General features: G+C 41.4%; 1 protein-coding gene, 1 long non-coding RNA gene and 2 pseudogenes across 3 annotated transcripts; 2 read left to right on the forward strand and 2 right to left on the reverse strand.

Moving 5' to 3' along the window:
• Positions 1-282: 282 nt before the first annotated feature.
• On the reverse strand, positions 283-4,316 carry LOC129861144 (vesicular inhibitory amino acid transporter-like). The gene is made up of 2 exons (XM_055932307.1): positions 3,325-4,316; positions 283-2,371 (listed from the first exon to the last, which is right to left on the reverse strand). The coding sequence occupies exons 1-2, from the start codon at positions 3,721-3,723 to the stop codon at positions 1,184-1,186; spliced, it is 1,587 nt and encodes a 528-aa protein (XP_055788282.1). The 5' UTR covers positions 3,724-4,316; the 3' UTR covers positions 283-1,183.
• A 5,259-nt stretch (positions 4,317-9,575) lies between these two features.
• On the forward strand, positions 9,576-10,247 carry LOC129861145 (actin-related protein 5-like; annotated as a pseudogene).
• A 334-nt stretch (positions 10,248-10,581) lies between these two features.
• LOC129861147 (actin-related protein 5-like) lies at positions 10,582-12,289 on the forward strand (annotated as a pseudogene).
• A 71-nt stretch (positions 12,290-12,360) lies between these two features.
• On the reverse strand, positions 12,361-13,836 carry LOC129861148 (uncharacterized). 2 transcript variants are annotated; one of them, XR_008760514.1, is made up of 3 exons: positions 12,941-13,782; positions 12,668-12,766; positions 12,361-12,572 (listed from the first exon to the last, which is right to left on the reverse strand). It is a non-coding gene; the product is annotated as an uncharacterized LOC129861148 (long non-coding RNA). The 2 variants fall into 2 exon arrangements; XR_008760513.1 differs by having other exon boundaries at positions 12,668-13,836.
• Positions 13,837-15,132: the final 1,296 nt, after the last annotated feature.

Consider the following 15,132-nt stretch of genomic DNA (forward strand, 5'->3'; position numbering starts at 1 on the left):
TTGTGTTGTTTAAGTGTTCCCTTTATTTTTTTGAGCAGTGTATATTATTTTTACCTTTATTTTGACAGTGCTCATATGTCTCTTGGGCTGGCTATATAATTAAGTTAGTTGGGAATTAGAATGTATGAGGAGTCTAAATTTATAGGCAGATAATTCGCATGTGCAGGTGAGGTGAGTAAATCTATGATAATTTGCATAATACTACACACCACATCCGCATTCCTCATCCAGATTTCTGCTTCCATTTTAGTGAAAGACCCCCAAACAACCACTGACTATATATTCATCCATAAAAACCTACATTTTATTCACCCATAGATTATTTTTTTCGCACATACATGAGCATTCACAAATTCCAGATAGACATTTAATCCTTGGACAAAGATATGAATATAATGCATAAAATATTCGATTTTTTATCTATTAATTCAACACATATTCGTTTCTTACACAACATGATTAATTCCATGAAAGCACAATTAATACGTTCAACAGGTAGGGAGACTATACAGAAGACAGATGGTTTCATATAAACACATAGGAGCCACTTGCTTGCACTGCAATAATTCACTTAATCCATAATGACACGTGAAACACCAAAAACCAAATGTGTCGACAAGGAGTACGGTTGAAAACGAATCGAAATTTTCTGATTAAACCACTATATGAGTTCCTTGTATGTTTACCCTATAGCACCATCCAACGTGGGTGCCCGGAGCGTGATTTCTCTGGTATGTCGACAGAACCTGCATGAGATTATCTAATTCTAAAGCAGCTCGATAATAAAACACTCATTTACGTATTTAAAAAAAAAAAATCTTCATAAGGAAACCAATTATCAATGCAGATATCAAGACATCCACACACTAAGTTAGGCCTTATATACAGCTCATTTTCACATGCCTGACTTTGCCTGATCAGACCATGCATCATATTCAACGCTTCAGAGATGATCCATTTTCAAAGGACACTGCATTGCCCACTTCCTAATTAACATAACATTTCATTACTAAATACTGTACACTATGATTGTAAAGTCTATTATTGCACATTATCACGAAGGCAAAAAACAAAGTACACAATTACACAGTCTCCCTTTTGCTCGGTGAATCAGTCTGTCATTCAGCGCCAATGATCGATGAGATTATGACCTATGGGCTACAGAGGTAGAATGTATACATTCTTATTCCTCGACTCCATATTTGAATGCCTCAATGAGCCCCTCTACCGAGTGAATAAACCCAGAAATGCTGCATATGCCTCCTATAACGAATATGGCGACGTCGAAGAACACGTGGTGCCATAAGAGTTTCCTCCACATCAGTTTTAGATGAAAGAGAGCCGGGAGAAGGAAGCACAACCCGGCGCCGGTAAGACTCCCGGTTAGGCCCATGAGGAGTGCGAAGTGCGGGACAAAGATGGCCATGATCAACGTGAACACCACCAGGAGGCACCGGAGGCCCAGTCCCCAGGACTTAATCCGTCCTCCCGGCCCATAACAGTCAGGGAAAATAGCGCGCCCTCCATCCTGGAAAAATGACTTCTCCAGGACCTCTACAGCAGCGAAGAACGGCAGCGGATACGAAAGCAAGGCCTTGGCCACCAGGAACAGGTTGACCACCGCTCTGATGGTGGACGGCAGGTTGTCCGTAATAACCTCTTTGGTGGCATCTGCCCAAGTCAAGTAGGCCACCAGAGCGAACAGGCCCTTCAGAACGCAGGCTCCGATGTGGGTCCAGTCCATCATGCAGTGGAACTCCTTTGGCCTCTGCATGTTCCCCTCCAGCGAGGGCAGGAAGATCTGGGACGTGTAGCTGAAGACGATGATGCCGATGGAGATGGGAAACTTCTTGACATCGATATAGAACTTGACTTTGTCCCAGGCCCAGTCTCGGGCTCTGGAGAGGCAGTAGGCTATCACCATGATGTTGATGACAAAGTGCGCGATGGTGCAGAGTAAGCTGAACTTGGACACCGCCTTGAGGCTCTTGAGGAACGCGCAAGGCAGGAGGGCAGCCGTGGCGACTACAGACCAGGCCTTCTGCGAGACCGGCAGATTGGGGAAGCTGTTAACCATCAGGTTGCCGCTGACCACCACGTACAGGATACAGGTCATGACCAACTCAATGATCTGAGCAACGTTAACTATATGTCCGCCCAGAGACGGAAACCGTGGCTGGCAGCACGCGTTGGCGATGTCCACGTAGGAGTCCCTCACGCGCACCAGAATTCCATCCTCATTCTCTTCATACAGACACGCAATAAGAATCTTTCCGGTGTAACAACATACAACGGCGGCAAATATGATAAGAAAGAGTCCGAGGTATCCTCCGTGAAGAATGGCGTATGGTAACCCAAGGACGAACATCCCCTGTGGATACACAAGCACAGTTGAGTCGTAATGGAAATGGTCTTATCGAAGTGGCATGCCTCCCCACACCACACATGCAATAAATGAATCATATTTAAAGTTGCATAATAATAGCAAACGACATTCACATTTTCATAATCATACATGTGTGAAACCCCACATTTAACAACTGGTGTTGAGAGAAAAAAAAGCATGGGCAGGCCTCTGTTCATCTGTCAGGTGACTAGCGTCCCGGCACAGAATCTAATATTTCTAAGACATTTCCTCATCAATATTGGAGTTATTGTGTACAATCCACTGTAATAATAACATATACAATTTAGGAGACGCTGATATCCAAATCGACTTAGACATTCATGTATGACATTTTAATGTATGATCGGGTGGTCCCGGGAATCGAACATAATACCCTGGGTTACAAGCTCCATGCTCTACCAACTACAAAGGACCACTGTGAAATGTTATCAAGAATAACGATGTAGGCCTAATGGTGCCTGAGGCTAATCCAAACCATTTTAGCCTTGATTCATTCCAGACGGAGAGGCAACCGGGGGTCTGTTTTTTGCTGATAAGAAATAGGCTTGCATAATCTTGCATAAATCCCTATTTTCCTCTAAAATCTCAAATTATTATTATACACATGCTTAAAATTAAATAGACATTCTCTTCTGATTAAATGAAGGCACAGATATGCAGTTTTTATAAATAAAATATTTAGTACACACTTGTTCTAAACTAAGGATTGTGAAATATGAAACCATACAATAAGCCTATTCAAAGTCTATTTTTACATGTCAATTAAAACATTTCTAAAGTCATTTTAAGGTCTGTTTCAGTATTTTTGTAGGATGCAAATCGGTGTCCCTGAATGGGCGTATATTGCAAGCCTATCTTGACAATAGGCTTACATTGACATAGTGCCAATATGTTTGTGTTTCTTTGATTATTTCTACCTGAATGGCATTGGTGACGTTCCACCCCGCATCCCAAGTGGTAATTTTGGGTTTGTCCTCTAATGCCAACTCGTTACACGCCCCAGTGTTCTTGAGGGAGGAAGAGGATGGTGGACCGGTTCCGTCTCTCTGGTAGTGGCTGTCCCCCACCATCAACTCGTCTCCTCCGTCCATATCTCCCCCTTCTTCGTCACCCTGCATGATGTCCATCTGCATCCCCTGCCTGTAGTCAAAATCCAAGTCATCGCAGTCCACGAACCCCAGACCCTCTTCATCCGTAGCGGCCTGGAAGCCCAGCCTGGCAAACACTCCGCTTACCTTGGCCTGAGACTTATTGGACACTGTGTTGGCCGCATTGGTCAGCTTGTTGCCGATCTTGTGTCGAATTAAGTGAGCCATTGTTGTTAAATAAATGTGAATCTTCAGATATCAATTGGATCAAATATAGTTATTAGTTATTTTGGCTGTTGCTGCTGTGAGAGAAAGATAACCATGCCTGTTGCCAATACGTTTTGACGTTTCTCTTAACGGCTGTCCAACCGTTACATCCACATAGGCTCTCCTTAAAATCCCGTCTTTTGGTCTTGATTATCCATGTCACTCTCAAACCCCTCCTGACACTTTCTTGGCTTCAGAAGAAATTATGCAAAACAACTCCTCAAGTTGGTTCTTCTAAACTGCTGAATGTGATCGAATGTCCCTGTTTGTGACCTCTCCATTAAGTAGTCCGTTTTGGTTCGGATGTTGCAGTCAACTGTGGCGCAGCTGTGACAAGTGCAAACCACGAGCGATGGAATCTGTGTGTCACAGTCGGACTAAGCACGTATACTGCCAATGCAATGACTTGCTCAGCAGGCAAAAACCTCTCATGGTTCTGAAGCGGGGGTGTGTGAGAGCGCGTGTGTGAGAGCGAGAGAGACGCAGCCTACGACATAAGTATGACCCCCTTACTGGCGCAAATTCTCTGCAGTAGCCTAAGACCAAGGACAAAATTGTCAATTTATTCCGTTTAGCAAATTGCTTTGAGATTTTAGAGGGAGAAAGAGGTGTAGTATTTCGTTACCAGAGGCATGGATGCTAGCTCTTACGCTTTATTTATACAAACATATGTGTGCTTTATTCGATTAAGATCATTTTGCATATTGAATTAGACCTAATTCTATTTTTTATTTTTGATCGATCATTTGTTCCAATATTTTTCGTTAGGATATGATGACACTAAACATATTCAAGTCGTGTTGATCTGGCAGATGTATTATCAGTTTCATGAAGGTGTAGTTTATAATTGCAGACGCATATGTTCGCTGAAAAATGTGATTTAGACTGCCTACCATTCATAGGCCTATACCAATGTTTTTGTCTTTGTCTTTTTATTGCTAATGCAAAACTACATCGAGGTGTAAAATGGATAAATAAATATTACATATTTGAAGATCAAAATCGTAGCTCGAACCTAGCTGTGACATCAATAGCATATTATTTTGATTATTTCCGTTTGTTTTTTTAGTTTATTCGCTATAAGAATTAGGAGACAACGTTTTGTTTTATAGGCCCTTTGAGTATAGCCAACAATTACTCTTTTTTAAATTTGGTATAATATATATCAAAACAATCTTTAAAAAAATATATTCTTGTCTAATTTTTTCCCCGATTATTTTAATTGATTCGCGTATCTCTGTAGCCTAAGTCAATTTTTGTTCATGGGAGCAAATTCTTTAAATTCAGGTGATAAATTAGAGACCACAACCCGCATGCATCTTCATGAGAAATTCTACTAATTTCAGCATTGCAGAACCTGGGACAGCGACTGGAATTTGCGCATATTGGCTATAACCTTCAGTAACTGCCAAGTCATTTTTTTTAAATGTCCTCTGTTGTTTGACAAGCTATTTCCAACGTAGATCTATCTACACAACATTAGCAAATTCCTCATGATTAGATCAACTATACATCTGGCATGGAAACCAAACGTAGGCCTAAATAGTATAACATCTCATGTTGGTTGTCCTTGAAACGGCATGGCATTCTAGTCCTCATTAAACACATGCCCGTGTCATGTGCGTCTGCTTTAGAACTCCCAAATTACGATATGACATTCAAGAGCAGGAATGTGTTCGAAAATGCAGAAGAAAAAAAACACGGTAACATTTGATGCCTCCAACTGTAATCCCTAAGATGATAAGAGTCACCGTATCCTTTCTCTTCTAATCGGTTCCGACATGTCACGACGCATTTTAGTATTACTGTCATCAGGTTTTGGTGCCTGCGCATGCAAGGCATTTCTAACATTTCCTTCTGTCGGAATACATTATGAACATTAAAGGAAAGGCAGAAATACAGTTGACTCTTTTCACAGAGTGAGAATAGCACATGGACAGTGATGATAAATTAATTACAGAATAATGTATGTTAAATTGTGCATTGGTCGAAGACTAAATGAGACAAAAACGTGAAAGACGACGAGCACTCAACATTTTGCATCAACCCAGAGATAGAAAGTTCCTATATTTTCATGCTGGGCTTAGGTTGCTTTGCCAGCTGCCATTTGTGTTGAGGCATGCACAGTGTGTATGTATGTATGTATGTATGTATGTATGTGTGCTTGCATGCGTGTGTGTGTGAGGACAGTGAGGAAAGAATGTTCCCGGGAGAGTCCTTGGGGCATCTCAGTGACTAAACCTCCCTCCCCCATCGTGTGCAAAACCCTGGTCTTGGACAGAGGATAGGCTGCAAATGTTACACAAACACACACACATGCCCCCCTCCAAACTGGATTAAAATGAACAGCACTGCACCTTCATCATGAAACAGGGTTTTGAATTCCAGTGAAATGTACTTACTAATCTTCTGGACACAAAAATATGTTGTTCTCTATCTGTATTTGCACATTTGTAGCTTCATAAGAAATAGATTTTCAGACATATTATTGAGATGGCATCAAATTGCTTGCTGTGGTGACCAATTTAACTTTGGGTTACAGAGGCAAAGATTTATTCAGCAAAGATGAAAGAGGAATGTCTGAAGGGGGAGAGATACTGAAGGCCTATAACCTGCTAACATGCACCAACTGGGGGCAATAGACTCAGATAGTTGCCATGGCCACAATAATTGGTTGGCAAGACTCAAAGGAACACAGGTTGTCTGTCTGAAAGCCCCACTGGATGAAAAGGGAAGCCGCTCAAGCCAATCTAGAGCCCTAACAATGGGGAAGGGATCTAAGAAAATATAGCATCCTCGATTGAGAAAAAAACTGAGCATTTTATTTTAGAATTGAGAAATGTAATCTGCTGCTTATACTAAATGGTCCACAAGGACATGCAATTTACATAGGAATAGATAAATAAACAGACAATTTTGAAATCTTTCCTTGGATCCCCTATGAAACATGAACACAACTTACACATACAGACACTACACACCCAGGGATTCATGCAAAGTGACAGGTGCACAAACACATTAATAACTCTATGGCCCAAAAATATCTGTTATGCTTACAGGGCTTAAGACTGAAGAGAGTGGTAGTGACAGTCTCTGTGTGTGAGGGGGCGGGGTAGTGTTTAGGGGTTGCAGGGCGTTTGGTTTGCTGCTGTGGCTCTGGTATCAGGCAGTCTAGTGGTTAAAAGTCTTGGGCCAGTAACTAAAAGGTCGCTGGTTTGAATCCCGAGCCAACTAGTTGAAAAATCTGTCAATATGCCCTTGAGCAAGGCACTTAACCCTAGTTGCTCTGGTAAGAGCATCTGCTAAATTACTCAAATGTAAATATCAGAGGCAGCAGTAGGAATCTCAATGCAAACCTCCGCCTATTATGTAAACGGTGTTCCCTTCCCCTCATTCATTTATGTCACTGATAGTTGGAAGTTCTCTTTTTATTTCACCAGTCCTGCATGCAAAGATTCAAACTGACATTTCACCATTTAATCTCATGATCAGCACAGAGAGAGCTGCAGCAGGAAAGATGAGTCTTTTAGGTACTGGCAATCATAACATTGCTATTCTACTACCACAACTAAATTATAAGAATGATAATATTAACAGAGTAGTAACATGACAATAACCCAATAAATGTCTTAAGAGTCTTGCAGGAACACTTGAATATGGCAGCTGATGACAAGCTAATTAGGATCTCTCTACCCTGCTTCTACAAAATGGAGGAGCTACATCAAGGCAGTCCCAAAGCGCTTGTAGCCTAATTGTTTCTCTGTGGCTCATCACGGTATGACATGCACAACAAGCAAAGGTTCCCAGTGTTAGGGACAGAGGTACAATGTCACGTCTTGCCTTCTGGGAGCCTATGTGGGAGATGACCTAGATCTGCTTATTAACATTAGAGGTCCCCTGACTAGAGCTTTGTGCCTGAGCAGTGAACTGTGCCTCTGATTCAATGACACAGCATCAAGCTACAACATTCCCTGCTCCCAAATCTGTGCTAACCCGCCAATCAAGTCCCTGGACTGAAATAAATATGGAATGTATCCACCATTTGTTTGATTACACAGGGCATATGCCTGTTATCTCTAAATTAAAGTATTTTATGATGCATGAATGATCTGATTTGTAAGACACTTGAGCTTAATTCTGTGGTTTTGTAACAATGGTGGCACAGAAAATGCATAGGTGAATGCCAAGTACTCCTCTTATTGACTAGCTCATGATACACTATTGCTGAAAGGATGCAGCATGGAGGGCCCTGTGTTTTGGACAATCATGTCACATGACCTGGATTTGAACCTTTATTTAAACCTTTTCCATCAAACTGTCATTATTTATTTTTATGTCAGATGTTCCAGCACCACCCTCAGACAATTATTGCTTTAATTTTTGGTGTAATTCAAATTTCTGGAAAAAGCTTAAAATAAAAGGTTAAAGGTGAAATAAGCAGATATTGCTCTGCAATTTCCTGGTTGCTAACTTTCTAAAAGTTCACCTAATGTCAGTTTGTGACAAAAACCAATACATTGTGTAGACAATCATTGTACCATCTAAACCACTGTGAAATATATTTTCAATAACCAAAAATATTGTATTTTTCAGCTGTTTGAAGTTGGGTGTACAAAACTGAAAGTAAAAGACACAAAAACAAAACAGGAAGCATAGATATAGTGCACGTCAGAGGAGGCTGGTGGGATGAGCTATAGGAACATGGGCTCAATGTAATAGCTGGAATGGAATAAATGGAATGGTATCAAACATATGGAAACCACGTTTGGCTCCGTTCCATTTATTCCACTCCAGCCATTACAATGAGCCCACCCTCCTATAGATCCTCCCACCAGCCTCCACTGGCACACATAGAACAGATCTACCACTTCTTAGATTTACTTTCAATGAGTGACAGATCTATAACTCACATTTCTATGTGAATTTGGTTGTGGCGCCCAGAAAGTTTTAAAATCTAGGTCATGTGACATGGTAGCCCAAAACACAGGACCATAAATGGTGTTTCTGGTTATGGGCTGATACTCATATCAGAAGCGAAGAATGATAGATAATCTTCATTTGACCCCTTACTGACAGAGTGATAGGGGACAGACCGTTTGGTGGTGGAGTGTCTATTGAGTGTCAAAGGCACCCTATATATCACCAGCTGAGACTCCACTTTGCCCAGTCAATTGACAGCGATACTGTAAGTGTCAGACCAGAATAAATCTAGGCCTTTTCAGATATAGGGGTTGATAGGGATAGGATATCATATAACCATAATAATAGATTGATAGGAGTAGCTCACCATTTCTGCCTGGACTTAATTCAGAATGCCCAAAATATTAATTCATGCTTTGTTTGATGCATATTCATCTCAAATGCATGAGACCAGCTTTCATTGCCCCCTCTGTTGGCAAACACTCATTCATGGATGTGGTCTTTAATGCATTAGTCCTACTTTAAAAGGGTTCTGGGTATTACAGTAGGTTATCACACCCAGTCTGTACTAACATTAATATGTTCGTTGAAGAAATAAAAAATATTGTAGATAAAGCCATGCATCCGTATAAAAACAAAAATGGTAGTAAATGACACCGACAGATGCCGCCAGTAAATAGACTACAGAATGTATAAATACATAGTCCTAAAACAATAGTTGTTAGGGGATCTACTATAATAGAGGATGTAATATATACATATTTTAACATTGAACTACCTTCTCCTTAATAAAATTATTGTTACCTTGTAAAAATGTTCTGAGCATCCCGGAACTTTTGGATGCTCACACAAGCCTTCGAGTCGCCTGTATTTTGTAGTAACACCCTTTCAAAATGACTTCCAAAACAGACACAACTTGCAAAATATTTTAATTTCAAGACTACAAATCATCTCCCGACATTATTGTTTAAATTGCTGCCGAATGCTTACAATCAACACCGGTCCCGATGGTAATAGATAACGGCTATTTTCAAAGGAGGGCCGGTTGGGTTGAGCATGCAAAGGGGACTAACTACAGTAGGCGCTCCGCGGCTTCTGTTCAAATCATTGGCGGCGGGGAGCAGAGGGACAGCGCGCAGTGAATCCCAAATCCGTAATGACATCTCCAACCTCGAGCCCTTGCAATGGCTACTGAAAAGCCAGTTCGACCGAAATGTGGTTGTAAACTTCGAGATACAGGAGCTGATGTTCCATTCAGCCACCTCGGAGTTGGCGCTGATGTGAGGTGTTTATGTTGTTCCACATTTTCTTTGTTGCTTGTTCTGTTGACTGTTGTGCCTTCTCACTCTTGAAAACAATTTACGCGGACAAAGGTAGCTAACTAGATAGTTGTCCGTTCAGGCACATCTGATGTGGTTTCTCTCCCCCTGTTTCAGGGCAGTGTTGAACATCCGATAGTTCTCACAGAGGCGCCCTGCAACCCGCTGCACAGTCGACAGATGGTGTTAGTGCTGCTCTTTGAGTGCTACAGAGTCGCCAATGCAGTGGTGGGTGACTCAAGTTAAAGTCACCCAGTAAAATACTACTTCAGTAAAAGTCTAAAAGTATTTGGCTTTAAATATACTTAAGTATCAAAAGTAAAAGTATAAATAATTTAAAATGCCTTATAAAGCAAACCAGACAGCATCATTTTTTTTTTCTTTAAATTTGTTTTTACAGATAGCCAGGGGCATGCTCTAACTCACAGACATAATTTACAAACAAAGCAGGTGTTGAGTGAGTCCACCAGATCAGAGGCCGTAGGGATGACCAGGGATGTTCTCTTGATAAGTGTGTGAATGCACAACGCATCACCGGGGGCAAACTACCTGCCCTCCAGGACACCTACACCACCCGATGTCACAGGAAGGCCATAAAGATCATCAAGGACAACAACCACCCAAGCCACTGCCTGTTCACCCCGCTATCATCCAGAAGGCGAGGTCAGTACAGGTGCATCAAAGCAGGGACCGAGAGACTGAAAAACAGCTTCTATCTCAAGGCCATCAGACTGTTAATTAAACAGCCACCACTAACATTGAGTGGCTGCTGCCAACATACTGACTCAACTCCAGCCACTTTAATAATGGGAATTGATGGAAATTATGTAAAAATGTACCACTAGCCACTTTAAACAATGCCACTTAATATAATGTTTACATACCCTACATTACTCATCTCATATGTATATACTGTACTCTATATCATCTACTGCATCTTGCCATCTTTATGTAATACATGTATCACTAGCCACTTTAAACTATGCCACTTTATGTTTACATACCCTACATTACTCATCTCATATGTATATACTGTACTCTATACCATCTACTGCATCTTGCCTATGCCGTTCTGTACCATCACTCATTCATATATCTTTATGTACATATTCTTTATCCCTTTACACTTGTGTGTATAAGGTAGTAGTTGTGGAATTGTTAGGTTAGATTACTTGTTGGTTATTACTGCATTGTCGGAACTAGAAGCACAAGCATTTCGCTACACTCGCATTAACATCTGCTAACCATGTGTATGTGACAAATAAAATTTGATTTGATTTACACAATTTTCCTGTCCTGCTAAGCTTTCAAAATGGAGCGAGTACATTTGGGTGTCAAGGAAAATGTATGGAGTAAAAAGTAGAAGTTGTCAAAAATATAAATAGTAAACTAAAGTACAGATACCACAAAAAACGACGTAAGTATTTTTACTTAAGCACTTAACACCACTGCCCTCATGTATCCTATGGGGTGGATAGCCTGTACAGCGTATATTACAACACCCCCCCCCCCCCACACACACACACACACGGGCATTGTCATGTCCTCCAGCTACCACTGCGCTCACATACTACCTGTTATCAATGGAAGGTAGACACAGTAATATGAGGTTTTAGGTTACTCCACTCATACTCAACCAGGTAGCCAGATCTGTCTATTATTTTGCCAAATCCTCTAGTTTGTTTTCATGCTAGAGGAGTCGAGAAAAGAACCAACAGATGTCACTGCTATCTCACCAGATGTAACATGCTGTCCTCTGGTGTTTCCCCAGGCAGGATGCGTGTGAACGTGGGCGGGAGCCAGGCGGTGTCCTACCTCCAGCGTCTGTTCCAGCTGAAGTACACTGGTCACCTGGCGGCCGTCACCCTCTGCCTCAGAGAGCTGCTCCACAAACACAGCTACACAACCACAGACTACCACCAAGGTCTGCCTGCCATGGGGCCAGAGAGATGTATTGAGATTGTATGAAACAGTATGTGGTGCTTTGCTTTATATGTGATTCATTGCCTGACTCTCCTTCAGAGCTGGAGAAGTGGCGCAGTGCAGAGTTCTATGAGCAGGAGGTGCACCGCATGTAGCTGCCCTTCTCTGCCAAGGTTCTGGGCGGCGTGGTGATTGTGGAGGAGATGCAGGAGAGACGCGCCCAGCAGCTACGCATGCTGCAGGAGATAAACGCCTGGCGCAGGGAGGAGATGCTGCAGCAGGACCAAGAGCGTCTGGAGAAACTATTGGCCCCGCAGGCAAGAACCATTATCTTTTAACCACTTCGTCAACCATGACCCTTAACTGCTGTGCTATTCCACGGTCTAGGAATTACGCAGTCCAATTTCTCACTTAAAATGTACTCCTAACAAAAACATTGATTTCAAAGTTTAATAAACCGTACAACCCTATGCACAGGGACTATGTTTAACAATTTACACTGAACATTTTACAAAAACACATTTACTGGAAAACTATGCAGATGCAAAGTTTGGTAACATAATTTCGTTAAAATCTCCCTCAGTTTTTTTGTGTCCACGTTTTCCAAAAGCTCTTACATATCTGCTCCAAATTAGGATTCAATAATTCCTGCAGAAAGAATGGGGTGTCAGCTATGGCATGACACAATGACTTTGAAAAAATATCTGTTGGTTATTGAACTAAAGTAAGTGAGGTGGACTTACCGCAATTCCATTACCAGGTGTATCACGGGTCCCTGATCTGTACTCCACAGATATGCATAATTATGGATATGAATGTCATTCTCTTCATAGTGATGTATCCTGAATAGGTACACAAGGGAAAAAATATGCAATATCCAATTTGCATATTTGGGTATTATTGTACACAATGACTTATTTTAATGAGCTCTGTCCCCAAATAAAACCAAATTTGGTTGGTCAGGACCTAATAGCAGTTTGTTTCACAATTTTGAACATTAAAGTATGTAACAGTACTCTTCTTGCGTTGTGTACAATCAATCCTCGACACGAATTCCAACGTGTTGCACCAGTCATGGAGATTTATTCTGGTAGGAACAGCACAAAATTGCACGTCATGCAATGCACGGCTCACCATCCAACTCTGCACTCACGCACGCTGGTTTGGTGCTTGTTCACTGGGGCATGTAGTTACCAAAATAATACAATTACAATATACAATATAATATCTTTAACAATGTACCTGGTAGGAACAGCACAAAATTGCACGTCATGCAATGCACGGCTCACCATCCAACTCTGCACTCACGCACTGTACAAAATATATGAACCCCCCCCCACCACACAGTAAGTTGCTAGCTAGTACTGGCGGGAATTCTTTACAACCAAAATGCACAACCAATATTCTCCAAAAAACACTGCATCTTATGTGTGATGTTCGAATAACATTTACAAACAAATGTATATAAATTGTACACTTAAATCATCACTTGGGAGTATAAAAATCACTTTTGATGTACAGTGCTTTGCAACCAACAACTTACCGCTGGTTTGGTGCTTGTTCACTGGGACGATTCTAACTGAAACATCCTCCCTCGTAAGCAAACTACGCAAACCAGCCAATAAGATGCCATGTTGAGTAGGTGAAGGCAAGACAAAACTAACACCAAAAACCCATTGGCTTAACAATAAAGTGGCAAGGGGAATCACCAATAAAACCCTGTTACAAGTACAGCACATTATTCAACGGGTGGGTCTAATCCTGAATGCTGATTAGTTAAAAGCACATTTCAGCCGGTGTCTATTCCACAAATTACCACCGGCTAAATCTATGACGTTAAAATGCCTATTCATTCTGTTCCATTTGACTGCGCAATCCACTGTCTCGGTAACCCAGGCAGGGAAGTTATAAACTTGATCTCCACTATAAAAAAGAGACATTATCTCATATTTCTTTTCGACTAACATTTAGTTTTCAACAACAGAGATTTGTATAAACCCGTCTGTCTCTCCGACATTTGTAACATTGTTTCAATTTTCCTCCAACTGTCCCATAGTAATGAACGTGTAATGGTCGAGAGTCAGGACGAGAGAGAGGCAGGCAGCGTTTCTCAGCCATTAGAAATCATGAATCGGCTGGCATCATTTTTATGGATATATACAAAGAAATGTCAATTGGAAAAAGGTGAAACGAAGTGCAGCTAGTTTGCATTCTTTCCAGCTTCATTTTGAAATCGTTGTGTTAGCTGTGTTGTTTGCTAGCCCCTCTGAACAAGTGTCCTAATGAGAGAGCACATTTTCTATGCCAAGCGAAATCGTGCCTCATTAGCTCATTGTTATGGATGTATCCAAATGTCACTAGAAAACAGCTTAGAAAACAGCTTAACAAATGCAGCTACTGTTGTTATTCTGTCTGCACTGTTTGGCGTGACTGTAAATTAGCAGTAGTTGGCTAGCAAGCAAGGGAATAGAATGGAACATTTAGAATGAATGACTGGGTCGCGTCCATAGATACGGAACAAAAAGACTGAACGACTGGGTCGTCAAAAAGACTAAACGCTGGAATGCGCTTTTAACTAATCACCTTTTAGGATTAGACCCCAGCATTCAGGATTAGACCCCACGTTGTATAATGTGTATTATAAATTGGGTGTTTCCAGCCCTGAATGCTGATTGTCTGACAGCCGTGATATATTTAAAAAAATTAGGCCTGAGGGGGTGTGGTATATTGGCCAAGGGCTGTTCTTCGCACGACCCACTGCGGAGTGTCTGGATACAGCCCTTAGCCGTGGTATATTGGCCATATACCACAAACCCCCAGGTGCCTTATTGCTATTATAAACTGGTTACTAACTGAATGTGTTTTGTCATACCCGTGGTATACGTTTTGATATTTTTTATTTGACCTTTATTTAACTAGGCAAGTCAGTTAAGAACAAATTCTTATTTTCAATGACGGCCTAGGAACAGTGGGTTAACTGACTTGTTCAGAGGCAGAACGACAGATTTTTACCTTGTCAGCTTGGGGATTCGATCTTGCAACCATTCGGTTACTATTCCAACGCTCTAACCACTAGGCTACCCTGCAGCCCCAATATACCACGGCTGTCACCCAATCAGCATTCAGGCCTTGAACCACCCAGTTTATAACAGACCGTATGACAAAACATTTATTTGTACTGCTCTAATTATGTTGGTAACCAGTTTAT

Source organism: Salvelinus fontinalis, chromosome 8 (assembly GCF_029448725.1).
Source record: "Salvelinus fontinalis isolate EN_2023a chromosome 8, ASM2944872v1, whole genome shotgun sequence".
NCBI classification, from domain to species: domain Eukaryota; kingdom Metazoa; phylum Chordata; class Actinopteri; order Salmoniformes; family Salmonidae; genus Salvelinus; species Salvelinus fontinalis.

What these genes read in the sequence shown, in the direction of transcription:
- LOC129861144 (XM_055932307.1), bottom strand. Translation starts at nt 3,723, where the DNA reads ATGGCTCACTTAATTCGACACAAGATCGGCAACAAGCTGACCAATGCG. An exon ending in ACGTCACCAATGCCATTCAG is followed by an intron (nt 2,372 to 3,324) that starts GTAGAAATAATC and finishes GTGTATCCACAG; the next exon opens with GGGATGTTCGTCCTTGGGTT.